Source organism: Scyliorhinus canicula, chromosome 3, assembly GCF_902713615.1.
Source record: "Scyliorhinus canicula chromosome 3, sScyCan1.1, whole genome shotgun sequence".
NCBI classification, from domain to species: domain Eukaryota; kingdom Metazoa; phylum Chordata; class Chondrichthyes; order Carcharhiniformes; family Scyliorhinidae; genus Scyliorhinus; species Scyliorhinus canicula.
Window position 1 is genome coordinate 148,366,433 of NC_052148.1, and position 16,301 is coordinate 148,382,733.

The following is a 16,301-nucleotide window of genomic DNA, read 5'->3' on the forward strand; positions in this document are numbered from 1 at the left end:
GAAGGCATTTGCCAGACGACAGGTAGTGGGGTTCCCCGCGCTCCCCGACAGGGGGGTGAGTGATAGGGTGCTATCAGGGGTCTGGGTCGGGGAGGGGAAGATCTCGGACATCTATAAGATTATGCAGGAGGTGGAGGAGGTACCAGTAGAGGAGCTGAAAGATAAGTGGGAGTTAGAGCTGGGGGAACAGATAGAGGACGGGACATGGGCAGACGCCCTGGAGAGGGTCAACTCGTCGTCGTCATGTGCGAGACTAAGTCTCATTCAATTTAAGGTACTGCATAGAGCCCACATGACGGGGACAAGGATGAGTCGGTTTTTCGGGGGTGAAGACAGGTGTATTAGATGTTCGGGAAGCCCTGCGAATCATGCGCATATGTTTTGGGCATGTCCGGCACTGGAGGAGTTCTGGAAGGGGGTGGCAGGGACGGTGTCGAGAGTGGTGGGGTCCAGGGTCAAGCCAGGATGGGGACTTGCGATCTTCGGGGTTGGGGTGGAACCGGGGGTACAGGAGGCGAGGGAGGCTGGAATATTAGCCTTTGCGTCCTTGGTGGCTCGGAGGAGGATCCTGATTCAGTGGAGGGACGAAAGGCCTCCGAGTGTTAACACCTGGTTAAACGACATGGCAAACTTCATCCAATTGGAAAGGATCAAATTCGCCCTGAGAGGGTCGGTGCAGGGGTTTTTCAGGCGGTGGCAACCCTTCCTAGACCTCTTGGATCAGAGATAGAAACTGAGGCCGTGACAGCAGCAACCCGGGAGGGGAGGGGAGGGCGGGAGGGAGGGGGGAGGAGGGGGGGGGGGGGAGGGGGGACAAAGACGAAGGAAGTACGGTAGCGGTGGTGGCACGGGCAAGGCCTGCCCGAGGACGCTGCTAGAAATGATAAGTTGGTCTGACTGTCGGTTCGCCGGCAGGGGGGGGGACGCGCGAGTAGGGGGGGGGGGGGGGACTTTTTTCTTTTTCTTGTTAAGTAGGGGGGTTTGACTTTGTTTTGTTATAATTTAAATGTAAATGTAGGGGGGGTTAAAATGTTTGTATTTTGAAAAATTTCTTCAATAAAAATTATTTAAAAAAAAAAGAAAGGGTGTTTCCTCTTGTGGGGGAGTCCAGACCTATTGGGCATGGTTTAAAAATTAAGGGTCAACCTCTCAGAGTTGTGTGACATTGGAACTCTCACTGCTTCAGAAGGCAGTGGAAACCGGGTCACTGAATATTTTTAAGGCAGAGGTAGATTGATTTGTTTGCCTATAATGAATCAAAGGTTATCAGGCGTAAATGGGAATGTACCCAACACAAACATATCAGCCATGATCTTATTCAATGGCAGAGCAGGCTTGAGGGGCCAAATAACCTACCTCTGCTCCTATTTTGTATGTTTTTATATCAAACATGCAAAAGGAAACCTCTTGCCGATTACATCCTATTGCCCTCTCTCAGCGAATAAATAAGTGTTCCTCGATGTTAAACAGCAGGTGGTTAAAAAGTATTGAGGGAAAGAAGGGTACAGAATGTACTCTGGGTGGGGCACTTTAATTCTATCACCAAGGCAGGCTCAATAACACCAGTACTGACTTAGCTGCCGAAGGCCCAAAGAACACAGCTGTCAGACTGGGCCTGCAGTAGCGAGGGAACAAGGAAAGCACAAGGGAAAACCTACTCAAGCTCACCAATCTAACTGATGTAGATACATTCGTCCGTGAAAGCACCGGTAGAAGATGGAGAAGCACCTTGAAATTGATGCCCATTGTGTGGCACTATCACTGTACTAAATGGGATAGTATTTAGAAACTAGCAGCTCAAAACTAAAATGTGGACCATCAGCAGTAGAACTGTATTCTTCCAATCTCTAGCTTCAGACCTGTACATGCCTCATGCTATCGTTACCATCAAGGCAGGGAGCCAAGCCTGGTTCAACGAGGAGTGGACAAGAGCATCCAGGAGCAGCAATAGGTGTGGCTTGAAATGAGATAGCAACCTGGCGAAGCTACAACACAGGACTACATCCCCTTGTTAAATAACAAAAAAACAAAATGCTATAAATAAAGCTAAGCGATTTCACAGCCAATGAATCAGATCAAAGTTCAGTGGCCCTGCCCCACCCATCCTGGAACTCCCTCTCTTGCAGCACTGTAGATGTACCTACACCATGATGATCTGAAGAATATTCTGGTCCAACATTAGGACTGCATAACCTACTAAATGATTTGTTTTAAACTGAAGTAAATAAATCCTTTTTTCTCATACAATGCATTCACTTAGAGGCTGGTTTAGCTCAATGGGCTAGATAGCTGGTTTGTAATGCAGAGCCAAGGCCAGCAGCGCGGGTTCAATTCCCATGCCAGCTTACCCGAACAGGCGCCAGAATGTGGTGACTAGGGGCTTTTCACGGTAACTTCATACTTGTGATAATAAAAGATTATTAATTATCAAGATGTTGGTGTATGCTATAACAGAGCACTTTAACTAAATCTATTATAAATACAATTCACTGATGTGTACCATTCACTGAACACTTCCATGTGAAAGTTATGCCTGTAGGCAATGCCATGGTAGGAATATCAATACTATGGTTATGTACCTAATCACCTGGACTGTAGGGACTCGAGTTCCACAAACTATTCAGAAATATAAACGTTTGCAGCCCAGAAACAGAAGACCAAATGGATTTCAGTTTACAGCAGGTATTGATGTCCCGTACTAAAACCTGGTGTATCTGCTGCTTGACGAGTCAAAAAGGTCACCAAATGTTTAAGAATAATTAACTAATTGGATATGGTTTGCAGCATTCTGTCAAAATAACAGAGTTAACTATATTTTTATCTGGCATTTTTTCCTTCTTTAGAAGAACGGACCAAAAAAAAACAAATTTAAGAAAAGCAACGCCACACACAGCAGCAAAAAAAGATTGATGTATCAAATAAAACAAAAATAATTTACTCAAATTTGCAGACTTCTGAAATTTTACTCAGTAAACACAATCATCTATTTTGACAAAGTAATTTTAAAGCAAACAAAAATTCCAAATTAGGTTTTATTCCTGGATTAATATAATAATTGACCGAACATCAACCTCTGAACACTCACCTCCTGGTTGAATTTCCTCCTGATTTATTCCAGTTCTGTTCAGCTTTTGCTCCTGCCCTGTTGAAAAGCAATTGCACAAAGTAATTATTATGTAATCACTCCAAAACAATAGTAGTCCACTCCTGTTTCGGTGTAACTGTAGGGCTTACTGTGAAGTAGAAATATTCAGGAACAACTAGTCTAAAAGACTTCGAACAAATGTCACCTGAACTGACTAAGATCATGTGGTTGATAGGATTAGCACAAAAGTCAGGACAATGACGTCACCCACATTGTACAGCCACCAAAATTGTCTTTGCTTTAGGAACCAGAGGGAAATGTATCTGCAGATTTGCTTTCATGTGAGATTTGTTGCAAGTGTTGGCCATAATCTTCCAATTCACCTTAGATACAGGGCTGATGCTAGAGGACTGGAGGATGGCAAAAAAATTGGGGGGGGGGGGGGGAAGGAAGGTTAAATCTGGCAACTGCAGGCCTGTCAGTTTAATATCAGTGGTGGGGAAGCATTTCAAAATAACTTAACAGCTATCTGGACAACCATGTACTAATAAAGAAAAGCTAACATGGGTTTGCTAAGGGAATATCATATTTGACTAACTTGATGATCCAGCTGGCATTGTGCTTATTCAATTTTGTTCTTGACGTGTGAACATCACTGGAAAGACTAGCAATTATTCCCTATCCCCAATGAAAGAACAGTTATGGTATCAGATTTGGTACTCCTACCCGTCAGTTGCCCTTATCCTTCTAGGTGGTACAGGTCGCAGGTTTGGAAGGTGCTGTTGAAGGAAGCTTGGCAAGTCACTGCATCACATCTTGTAGCTGGTACACACTATTGCCATCGTGCACATAGTGAATGTTTAAGTTGGTGAATGGGGTACCGACCAAGCAGGCTGTTTTGTCCTGGATGGTGTTGGGTTTCATGAGCATTGTTGGAGCTTCAATCATCCAAGCAGGTGTGAGCATTTCATCACAATCCAGACTGTGCTTGATGGATGAGGGGCATGTTTTGGGGGGAAAATCAGGTGGGCTACTCACCACAGAATTCCCAGCATCTGACCTAGTCTTGTAGCCACAGTATTTATACACCTCGTCTCCTGCCAATCCCAGGTAGCCACTAACACCTATCCACGCATGTGCACTGGTCCACACAGGCACAGAAAATTAATGATGCCACTACTAGAGTGTGAAGCCTGGAACTTGAGTGGAAGAATGAGGCAATGTAGTCTAATACTCTCAGCAACCTACAGTCCACTTACAGTACTGGAATAGTGAGACACTTTCAGAAATAATGACTAATATGACAATCGTAAAATATCCCACAAGGAAAATATTTTATTTCAGGCATCTGTAAAACCTTCCCTTCCAATCATCTGTAAAAGGAGTTCACAACATTTTATGCTCCGACTACCAGGGCCAGTGATAACTGTATAAATGTGCTGCTGCACATTGCCCCCTATGAATATGGTAACCGTTAACCTGGGCTTGACACCAGCAGAGAAACATAGAAAATAGGAGCACGAATAGGCCATGAGGCTCTTCAAGCCTGCTCCTCTATTCAATGTGATCATGGCTTATGCTCCATCTCAACACCATACTCCCACGCATACGCCTTGACACCTTTAGAGTCTATAAATCTATCTATTTCCTTCTTAAATATTTTCAACAATTTGGTCTCGAGAGCCTTTTGTGGTAGAGAATTCCACAGGTTCACAACCATCGGAATGAAGAAATATCTAATCTAAGTCCTAATTGGCCTACCCCGTATCCAGAGACTGTGACTTCTTGTTCTAGAACCCCAGCCAGAGGAAACTTCCCTGCATTGAGGCTGCCCAGCCCCCTCAGAACTTTACACATTCAATTAGATTCCCTCACAGTCTTCTAAATTCCAGTGACTACAGGCCCAGTTGACAGCTCCTCATGCAACAATCAAGCCATCTCAGGAATCATTCTCCATCCGAAGTGGATAACTTCTCATTTATCCATGTTATATTGCACATCAACTTTTCTAAATCACCTCGAAGCCTCTTAAGATCACTCACCTTCCCACCAAGTTTCAATTCGTCATCAAACTTGGAAAGATTACTTTTGGTTGCCTCATCCAAATAATTGATGCATATTGTGAATAGCTGGGGAGGACCCACTAGTTGCTCACTGCCTGCCACTTCGAAAAAGACCCATTTACTCCACTCTCCTTTTTCTATCTGCTAACCAGTTTGCAATACATACCAATATATTATCCCCAATCCCATGCACTTCAATTTTGCACACCAGCCTCGTATGTGGGACTTTACAAAAGCTTTCTGAAAATCCAAATACACCAAATCCATTGGTTTACCCATATCTATTCTACTAGTTGCATCTTCAACTCACAGTGGGTTTGGCAAACATCACTTCCCTTTCATAAATCCATGCTGACTTTGTCTAATCCCACTGATATTTTCTAAAGTGTCCTGTTATCTCATCCTTTATAATAGACAGCAGCATTTTCCCTACAATAGCATAGAGCGCATGGTGTTGGCAGCAAATGCAGCTAGAGGTTTCACATTACTTGCTCCAGCCATGAGAGTGAACACATCCATCCGTGTGATGTACCACTTGCCTTGTATGCCAATTGGAAAGCAAAAACTCTTAATTGGATGATGCCTGACTGTCAACCCCCCCCCCCCCCCCCAACATTTTCAATATATTTACAGCTGGTAAATAAAGTCTAAAAAATATATTTTAAAGTTTCCTATGATATTCTTCACAGTTGCACAAAGTAGTGTTCCTGGAGCAAGTTCGGTGATCCTACACTCCACTGATATGGGTGTGGGGTCTGAGGCTGAGCTCAGTATCAAGCAGGGCACTGCGGTTTCCCACTGTCTGGGCTGCTGGGAGGCGGCAAACATTGGACTTGTCCCGCTATCAAGTTACAGGCAACAGTGGTAAATCCAGGCACAGTGACACAAAAACAAAGCACTGCGGATGCTGGAACTAAAAACAAAACTCACGAAATGCTGGGAAAAACACGTGAGTAAGGGAAACGACGTCAACATTTCATGAGAACAACGTCTGACAGGTTGTGGCGAGGGTTGATTTGCGGGATACACTGTTAGGCGGTGCAGAGTTTGGATTCGTCACGGTCTGCCCAAACCCGGGAGATTGTCACGTGCCCAAAGACACGGCCTTGACCCTTCACCCGAAACATCCAGGCCTCGCACACCAGGCGGCCTGGCGGGCTCCGCGCCGCACGCAGGCTCACTGCCCCTCTCACTCACTGTATTCCTCGGTGTTGAGCAGCGGTCGGAAATAGATGGGGTAAAAGGCGGCTCCCAGAACAGCGGCGAAACCCCCGAACAACAACACCATCCGCGCGTTCCCGGACATGGCGCGTCCAGTGAGACAGGACCAGCAGTCAGAGCGCTCCATCCACCACTTCCGCTGTCCGGGGGTGGGGCGAACGCGTGCGCGCGCAATGGATTGTGATTGTTATGAAGCCGTGATACCATCTTGAGACAGTCAACTGCTGGTCACAGTGGAATCCCGGGGAACCAGTCGGTTCACAGCGCATGCGCTGAAGCTCACTTGCTAACCTTTCACCTGTTGCCTTTTGTTCACATGTTTCTGTTTCAAATACTTACCCAGCCCCATGTTGCCGAAGTAGCAACTTATAAAAAGGCATTTGATAAGGTTAAACATCAAGAACTCAGGAGCATGTTAGAGTCTCTTGACCTTGATGGCAGAGATCGTTGTGTGTTCAGAAATCTTTATCGGGAACGAATTGCACCGTAAAACTTGAGAATAATCTAAGCGAGTTTAAGAAGGTTAAAAGAGCGGTCAGACCAGGGTGACTAACTCATGGAGGAAATGGGGGTCTTGTGGGCAGGTGATGGGGAAGCTTCAGTGAGTGCTGTCGGGCTGTGACCGGAGAAGGGGCTTCTAGAGCTGTGTGAGTGAGCACTCAAACAGAAGATTACAAAATGTAAAGGTCCGAGTTTAAGGGACAACCAATGTCCTGGCAGCATGCAGCCCAGAACATGGGGCAGTGGGTTCAGATAAGGGACAATGTCATAAAATAAGGGATGTTAGGTCATCATTGGCCAGGAAAAGATATGTTTTCTCTCTAGTTTTATTCCATTTGTATAGCGAAAACATCCTTTGCGAGTTTGGATACTTCCCTGTGTTAGTAGTGGGAGGGTTATATATGCTGATAATACTTCTAATTGTACTAAAGAGAATTGTGGCGATATCATGGTTGTGTTGTAATTCACCGACTGACCACTAGGAGCTTCATTAGTATATAAGTGACTGTTAGAGTCAGGTGACCTCACTGACTAGGGAGCTTGTTGAGATGAAAATCGCTTATCGTTACAAGTAGGCTTCAAATTAAGTTACTGTGAAAAGCCTCTATCGCCATATTCCACGCCTGTTCAGGGAGGCTGGTACGGGAATTGAACCGTGCTGTTGGCCTGCCTTGGTCTGCTTTCAAAACCAGCTCTTTAGCCCTGTGCTAAACTAGCCCCTGTTTGTGCATGTTGATACTGTTTTTTATCTTGTTTTGTATACAGTTGACCCACAGTTAATGTTAATAAATAATTTATAGCTTTATCTGCAATATAAATCAGGTCATCCAACAAGAACATTACAAGAATCTGCAAAATATTTTGAATAGAATAATGAATGAAAGTGAGAAGGAAGGGCTGAACATAAATTGTAAGAAAACAAAAATGTCTAGAAGTGCCCCCAAAGAAAATCATACCAGAATATAAGATCAATGTGAAGAAAGTGAAGGGGCTGGGTTCCCCACTCTCCCTGCCGTGTGTTTCTCTGCGGCATGCTGTTTGCTGGTGGCGGGTTTCCACCGCTGTTCTATGGGATTTCCCATTGAAGCCATCCCACACTGCCGGGAAGCCCGCGGGCGGGTTTGCGCTGCCAGCGGGAACAGAAAATCCCAGTGGCCAGAGAATTCTGGCCAAGGTCTCACAGGTCGGCAAAACTACCGAGGAAGTATGACATCAGACAGAAAATGCAACCAAGAAATAATGTGGAAGAGTGGAAAGGCCAAAAATGCCTTTCAAAAAATGAAAACTATTATGATCAACTCAAAATTAGTTATATAAAGCTAAAATCCTGGAATGCTACATCATGCCAATTTTGACAAATAGAAGCAAGTGTTAGATAATCAGTGAAGCAATGCAGAGAAGAATTCAGGCTTCGGAGTGGTTTTCAGATGAACAATGAAGATATCTTGGTCAAGTCACACTATCAACGAAGAGGTGCTACTAAAATCTGAGACCAAAAGAACTCTGCTGACCAAGATCGAAAAGAGACAGTTGGGATTTATTAGGTAGGTAATAAGAAATCACAGTTTACAAAGTCTGATGCTGAAGGAATAGCTGATGAGTCTTTTAAAACTGGATGAATGTAACACCAATGAAGATATCCACACCTCCTGAGCAAGGTTAACATAGAGATCCATGGTCGCCAATGTCCTCTTCGGGCATGGTACCTGAAGAGAGAAACTATGTGTAATAAAGCATTCTGTGCAAGATATATTCCATATATACTCACTTCTCAGTCACTGAGTACAACAATATAATATGTACTTCTTGCCCCTCTCTCCTAATTGATCTGCACTTCAATATGATAGGCAGAGGCCCAGCAAGAAGAGAATTACTACCAACAGCAAACTAAGGCAGAGATCTTAAATCCTGTAGTGCCAGCACTCAGGGAATGTCAAGCTGCACTATCCCCTTGCAGCAAAATAACTAGTCAGATACTGGATGGTCCCAGTGTCATAATCTGCAGACCAAACAAAAGTGTCCCTTTTTAAAAAAAAAGAGCACAAGTAATAAACAACTTAACGATAAAAAACATAGGAACTTGCATAATTTTATTATGAGCATCTGTTAAACATCTCTACCCTGTTTCCTGCAATGCCCACAGATTGTGGAAGACTTCAAACATATCTTCATACACCTAATGCTTCTTCAGGGGTCACCTGGGCTGGACAAGACCGCAGAAGAAAGGTAGGCAGCCGGAATAATCGCCTACAGACTGCATCTACATTCCTACCTGCAGTTGGCCACTTATACGTTGCAGGGGAACCTTTCCCATATAGTACCCTTATTGAGGCCCCTTGCCTCCATGGGATGGCAAGAACGTGTCCAGATAGAAGACAGAGGAGAAGAGGTGGAGAGTATACAAATAAATCCCCCACATGAAATCCTACTCTGCAGCGTGAAATAGTGCTAAAAAGGGTGGCAGCACTCCAGGTGGAGAAGCTGCCAGGCCCAGATGGGATGCATCCGAGATTGCTGAGAGAGCTAAGGGAGCACATTGCTGAGCTGTTGACAGGTTTTCCAGGGCTCTCTGAACACAGGATTAGTCCCGGCGGACTGGAGGATTGCAAATGTGTTTAAGAAAGCGACAAAGGATAATCCAGGAAACTACAGACCTGTCAACTTGACATCAATAGTGGAAAAACTGATGGAGGCCATAATGTGAGATGAGATAAATATACATACACTGAGAGAAAAATAAGTTATTACTAGACAGTCAACATGGCTTTGTGAAGGGCAAGTCATTTCTGACAAATTTAATTGAGTTCTTTGACGAGGTGACACAGGTAGTGGATGAGGATAATGTCATGGATGTTATATATTTGGACTTTCAGAAAGCATTTGAAACAGTGCCACATGGCAGATAGGTTAGCAAATTAAAAATGTTTGGGATTGATGTCTTGGCAGCATGGATTAGAAGTTGCCTAAGAGATAGGTAGGGCATTTCTCAGACTGGAGACAAGTTGAAAGTGGTGTTCCCCAGGGCTCAGTGTTAGGACCCTTGCTTTTTCTGATTTATATAAACGATTTAGAGGTGGGTGTTGAGGGCAAAATCTCTAAATTTTCAGATGGATACTAAGCTAGAGAGAATAATGAGTGAATTGTGAGGATGACGCTGAGCGACTTCTGAGGGACATTGACAAGTTGGCTAAATGGGCAGTCACCTGGCAGATGAACTTCAATGCAGCGAAATGTGAGGTAATGCATTTTTGGTAGAAGAAACATGGGGAGACAACATAGGCTCAATTGTACAACTTTGAGGGGAGCACAGGAGCAGAGGGACCTCGGGGATCAAGTGCATGGTTCTCTGAAAGTGGCCAGGCAAGTTGAAACAGTTGTTAAGAACGCTTAAAGGATCCTTGGGTTTTTACATAGAGGCATAGAGTATAAAAGCAAGGAAGTGATGCTACACCTCGACAAATCATTGGTCAGACCACATTTGGAGTATTGTATTCAGTCTGGGCACCTTATTAAGGAAGGATGTTAAAACCCTAGAGGAGATTACCAGAATGATACCAGGAATGAGGAATTTTAGATACAGGAAAGATTAGAGAAATTGAACTTGTTCTCTTTAAAGCAGAGAAGATTAAGATGTGACCAAAATTCTGAACAATTTTGACAGGGTAAAGAAGGATATTCTGTTTCCACTAGTTGGTATGTCAGTGACTAGGGGCCACAATTTCAAGATGGTCAGCAAGAGAGCTAAGAGTGAGATGAGGAGAAACGTCTTTACTCAGAGATGTTGGGGTTGGAATGCGCTCCTGGGAGAGTGGCGGAGGTGGATTCCATTGGTTTCAAAATGTAGCTGGATACACATTTTGAAAGTGATTAATTTAGAGGGCTGCAGAGATAGGGCTGGAGAATAGGATTAGCTGGGTGGCTCTTTTGGGAGCCGTACGGACACAATGGGCTGAATAGTCTTCTTCTGTACCGTAAATAACAAAGAATAAATGGAGGGGAATTTCTGAAAGAGACCTCAAGCTGTGGGACACAAGTGCCTGAGAGAGATTTTAGGATCTCCCACTGATAGAAGTTCTGTACAAAAAGGGATATGTTCGGATAGAATTACCCACATGGTTGAATTTCCTTGACACATTTCATGGAGACAGGATAAAGTGTGACTTTTAACATCTTTGGCCGTCTTGGATGTCCTATCCAGACTGGCAATATCTCTAAACAAGGAGATATTAAGACTGATTAAAACTTGGTCAAACAAGTAGGATTGTAAAGAGCTGAAGAGGTTTAAGGTGAGCATTCCAAGCCTAGATTACTGAAGGCTGACTACCAATGGCAGGGCAAATGGATTGGGGACACACAAGAGATCAGAGTTGGAGGAACATATAGTAATCAGCAAGTTGTGGGACAGGAGTAGGTTACAGAGATAGGAAAGGGTGAAGTGATTTGAACATGAAGATGAGAATTTTACCTATGAGCAATGGTGCTCAGGAACCAAAAAGTCAGTAAGCATAGGGATGGTGGGTGAGGACATGGTGCATGATAAGATTCAGGCAGCTGATATTCGATGAGCTCAAGTCTATAGAACTTGGAGGCTATGAGGCTAGAAGAGGGAATATTGGGGATAGTTAAGTTTGGAGGTGACAAATCACGGATGAGGTTTCCATAGCACATGATGGAGGCAGAATTGGAATCGAGTGATCTTAGGGAGGCGGGAAGCAGGCAGTGTTTTGTGATGGATGGGGATTGGTTGATTGACCTTTACCACCCGACTGCTCAGGGCCCCAAACTTTCCTGGTAAAACAATTTACTTGTTCTTCTTTCCATTGAATATATGTCTTCACTGATCATGATGCAGTCTCTATAGAGGAGAGCCAACAAACATAGGTGAGGGGATCACTTGCACCACTGAACTAGCAGTTGAAGACTTTAAATGAACACAAAATCCATTGACAGGTTTAAAACAATAGGCTCAAATAATCCTAATCCGGGTTTTGCGACACACAAGAGATCAGAGTTGGAGGAACATATAGTAATCAGCAAGTTGTGGGACAGGAGTAGGTTACATGACTTTGAGCTGGTGCCTATCATTATAATTTTCCATCCCACTCTCCTGACTCCTCTGCTTCAGCCATCTACATTGTTCCAGCGAAACTCAAGTAAGCTCACGGAACAGCACTTCATCTTTTCAGAGGCACGTTTTATTTTTGGTTAAGGATTCAGTAGAACATAAATGTTCGCTTCCTGGATGCTAAACTCTTTAGGACCTGTAATTGCCTGGCACTAGTTTGACCGTTTGGTGAGTAGCAGATTTTGCTTATATCGTAATCCGTTTAAGTTTGCACTAAATTATTAAGTTTAATAATTTGCTCTAAAGAAGTCACCTTGGGTAGGAGCTCTTTCCAAGAGCCCGGTGCAGACTTGATGGGCCGAATGGCCTCCTTCTGCCACTGTAAATTCTATGAGAAGTCATGTGTAACTGGAATTTTATCTTTCTCACCCAAGATGCCAGACCTGCTCGAGTTTTTCCAGCATTTTCTGTTTTTATTTCAGATTTCAAGCATCTGCGGTATTTTGCTTTTATTTTAATAGTATTTTTAAAAAGTAGCACCTTAAGCTAAGACTTGTTGAGCAATATTGGATCAGGACGTTCTGTTTTTTTCCCATGCTTGCTCCAATACATTTGAAGAATGAACTTAAATAAAAGTATTTTGAGAACTTTGTGTTGGTTATTGAAAAAAGGGAAACAAAATAAAGTCTGCTTTGATAAATACAACAGTGGAGCAAAAAAAATGTTCTTTTCAATTTGATACTTTGAATAGATGATAATTCACTCGGGAAAGCTTGGCTTGAGGAATTGAGCTGCGGTGAGTTCCACGTGATTTGTCCAAATGGTGGGTGATGGCAGAGTTAAAATAAACATCCTGAACCAATCCTGTTTGGGAACTGGGTTTACAGCTACGTGGCAGAACTTAAATCAAAAACTATCTGGTGAAGAACTAAATATCTGGAGCAAGTGGCAAGCACAATAAAACCGACTCCTTAATCTTGGATATACCCATCCGCATTTTGCACTTGGGCATGGTGGAGATTTTGTTCTTGAAAGAGGGGGAAGTAGCTCAACACTGTTCAAGGACGTTATGAAACCGCGCACATACACATAATTAAAAGCACAAGGCTGTAATAAATCTGACCCATTTCAATGGCACTTGTCCAGTTCATCCGCGGGGCGCTTTTTGCTCCACCAGGATGCGGCTCGATCTTCCTGGGTTACGCCGTGACTGCCGCTCCATGGCGCCCGGGTTCCCGGAAGTATCTGCGGAGGCTCCACGTCCGTCAAACTTTCCCAACTCGGGCAGGATCGGATCAGTGGCGAAGCTGCCGGCAGGACACGCCACTGTTTTGCTCCCTTTTTTGGGATTGCAAGTAAGGAGAGTGGGCGTCTGGTTCGCAAACCCGATTAGGATTTATTTGAACCTATTGTTTTAAACCTGTCAATGGATTTTGTGTTCATTTTAAAGTCTTCAACTGCTAGTTCACTAACTCGCCCTCGCTCAGCATGATCAAGCCAGCGATTCGTTCGAGGACAAAAACAAAACAAATGGGGACTGCAAAGTGATGGAAGTGGAGTTGGTGACCAGACAGTTGTGAAGTCCACCTGCAGGAGGATGAGGATTTCCCATTGGCTACCATGCCTAGGGTGGTTAGTCTTGCTGGTAAGTGATTCTGAACAGGGATAGAGGGGCATGCTGGCGGCAAAAGTAAGGTACCGTTTGACAAATTGCAACAGTTGGCCTGGACTTTTCGGTAATTTGACCGCAAATAGCGGTTCATCGTTATTACTGTAAGTTACAGCAACTTCTGATGTCCGCACATGCACAGAAATGCAGAAGTTACTGTCGATGATGTTGCTTCTCCATTGGGTCACTGCTGGAATGCCCTAGACAGCTGACGAAAACTTGCTATTTTACACTACAGTATTAGCCTGGCTGTAAAAACGTTATGCCTTTTGCGCAATGCCAGAAGCCCATGTTGGAACCCCCACCAATAGCCTCTGGCCCACAGTTGTGACTGCTGGCTATGCCCAGGAAACTCCAGGAATCTTTGCACTCTTTCATGGGATGTGGTCATCCCTGGCAAAGCTAGCATTCGTTAGGGTGTTACTGTTAGGAAGGGAGTTCAAGGATTTTGGTTCAGTGACTGAAGGAATGGCAGTGTAGTTCCAAGGCAGGATGGTGAATGGCTTGGAGGGAATCTGTACCTGGTGGTGTTGCCATATGTCTGCTGCCCTCGTCTTTCTAGGTGGTGGAGGTCGAGGGTTCTGGAAGTAGGAGCCTTGGTAAGTTGCTTTGTAGTGCATTTTATATATGTACTGTCTCCGCGATGGTGGATGGAGTGCTGCTCAAATGGGCTGCTTTGTCCTGGATGGTGTCAAGTTTAATGTGGGAGCTGCATTCCTGCAGGCAAGTGGATAGCATTCCATTGCAGTGCTGATATCTATCATGCAGTGTAGATAGTGGATAGGCTGTGGAGACTGAGGAGGTGAGTTAGTTCTGAGTGTCCCAGTGTCTGAGCTGCTCTCAAGGATTTGGCCTCTTCAGTCACCAGAAAAGGTGTCATGGTAGCCCAGTGGTTAGCACTGTTGTTTCACAGCTCCAGGGTCCCATTCGATTCCCAGCTTGGGTCACTGTCTGTGCGGAGTCTGCACGTCCTCCCTGTGTCTGTGTGGGTTTCCTCCGGGTGCTCCGGTTTCCTCCTACAAGTCCCAAAAGACGTGCTTGTTAGGTGAATTGGACATTTTGAATTATCCCTCAGTGTACCTGAGCAGGTGCTGGAATGTGGTGACTAAGGGATTTTCACGGTAACTTCATTGTTCATGCAGTGTTAATGTAAGCCTACTTGTGACAATAATAGAGTATTATTATTATTTTTTTCTTTTCCTTGCTTTATTCTTTGTTTCTGTTTTTGTATCTAATTCGACTTTAATTTGCTCTTTTTCTCCTCATTCATTTCCTCTGTTTTGTTGTCTATCTGGAAATTAAGTGGTGAAGTAGACAATTGAACCCAATGTTTAGGATGTTCTACAGACAGTGAAGATAATCTTAATAATAATAATTTAAGAATAATAATGAATAATTCACAATAAATAATCATTATTGTCACAAGTAGGTTTACATTAACACTGCAATGAAGTTATTGTGAAAATCCCCTGGTCGCCACATTCTGGCGCCTGTACGGGTACACTGAGGGAGAATTCATAATGTCCAAATTACCTAACAGTACATTTTAGTTTTGCTATTTAGCATGTTTGACTTGGCATTCTTTTCCTGAAATGTATCAACTCAAATTAAATTCATCTGACATGTATTTGCTAAATCCATTATTAGAACTATTATTCTTAAATTTATGAATATACACACATACAAACATACAAATTAGGAGCAGGGATAGGCCATTCGGCCCCTCGGAGCTGCTCTGCCAATCCAATAAGATCACGATTGATATGATTGTGTCCTAAACCTCACATTCCTGCCGACCCCTGTAACCTTAGGTTCTTGATGAACAAGGGAATCAATTTACCTCTGCCTTAAAAATATTGAATGATCCTCCCTTCATTGTTCTCTGGGGAAGAGAGGTTCCAAAGATTCACGAACCTCTGAGAGGAAAAAAAATTCTTATCTCCACTTAAATGGGAGACCCCTTATTTTCAAACTGTGTCCCCTAAGTTCCTACCTTCTCCCTGCAGGGGGAGCATCCGTTCAGCGTCCACCCCGTCAAGTCCCCCAAGGATCTTTGTATGTTGTAATAAAATCACCTCAGTCTTCTAAATTCCAGTAGATACAGGCCTAGCCTGTTCAACCTGTCCTCTTCAGATAACGCCCCCCACCCCCCCACCCACACACACACACACACACACACACACACTATCAGGTATCAGTTGAGTGAACTTTCTTTGAACTGCTTTATATCCTTTCTTAAGCTAGAGATCACAACTAGTGACGGGTACTCTGATGTGGTCTCACCAACTCTCTGTACAACTGTAGCAAAACATTCCTACTTTTATATTCCATTGCCCTTTGCCATAAACAACAACATTCCATTTGCCTTCCTAATCACTGGCTGTACCTGCAAACTAATTTTTTGTGATTCATGTACCAGGACATCAGATCCCTCTGTACCTTTCGAATTCGGCTTTCTCTCTACATTTAAATAACATGCTGTCTTCCTGGCAGAGTGAAAAAGTTCACATTTTCTCCCATTATACTCTCATCTGATAATCTTTGGCCACTCACTTAACCTATCTATTTCCCTTTGCAGACTCCTTATATCCTCCTGAGCAACCATACATTCAGTCACTTCATCCAAATCATTGATGTAAATTCCAAATAGTTGAGGTCCCAGCACTGATCTTTGTAACACTCCTCTTGTCGCATTGT

At 43.8% G+C, this 16,301-nt stretch overlaps 2 protein-coding genes and 1 long non-coding RNA gene across 6 annotated transcripts in view; 1 reads left to right on the forward strand and 2 right to left on the reverse strand.

Moving 5' to 3' along the window:
• The window catches only part of smim20 (small integral membrane protein 20), a 29,442-nt gene extending 22,900 nt beyond the window's left edge, over window positions 1–6,542 (reverse strand). For 3 of the 4 annotated variants that reach the window (XR_005460001.1, XM_038791455.1, XM_038791458.1), the window contains exons 1-2: window positions 6,346–6,542; window positions 3,086–3,142 (exon numbers count right to left, since the gene is read on the reverse strand). Coding sequence is in view for 3 of the 4 variants with exons in the window: in XM_038791455.1 (XP_038647383.1) it covers window positions 3,086–3,142; window positions 6,346–6,496 (208 nt within the window). In the remaining variant the exon portion in view is untranslated. The remainder of the gene's footprint in view (window positions 1–3,085; window positions 3,143–6,345) is intronic. The other variant, XM_038791457.1, reaches the window with a different exon arrangement.
• Window positions 6,543–8,388: 1,846 nt separating this feature from the next.
• Window positions 8,389–13,239, reverse strand: LOC119963008. Its single transcript, XR_005460002.1, has 2 exons — window positions 13,059–13,239; window positions 8,389–8,576 (listed from the first exon to the last, which is right to left on the reverse strand). It is a non-coding gene; the product is annotated as an uncharacterized LOC119963008 (long non-coding RNA).
• A 138-nt stretch (window positions 13,240–13,377) lies between these two features.
• Window positions 13,378–16,301, forward strand: part of LOC119963007 (protein sel-1 homolog 3-like) — a 129,954-nt gene continuing 127,030 nt past the window's right edge. Inside the window, 1 exon segment of the mRNA XM_038791459.1 lies at window positions 13,378–13,580. Coding sequence (XP_038647387.1) covers window positions 13,533–13,580 — 48 coding nt within the window. The 5' untranslated portion in view covers window positions 13,378–13,532.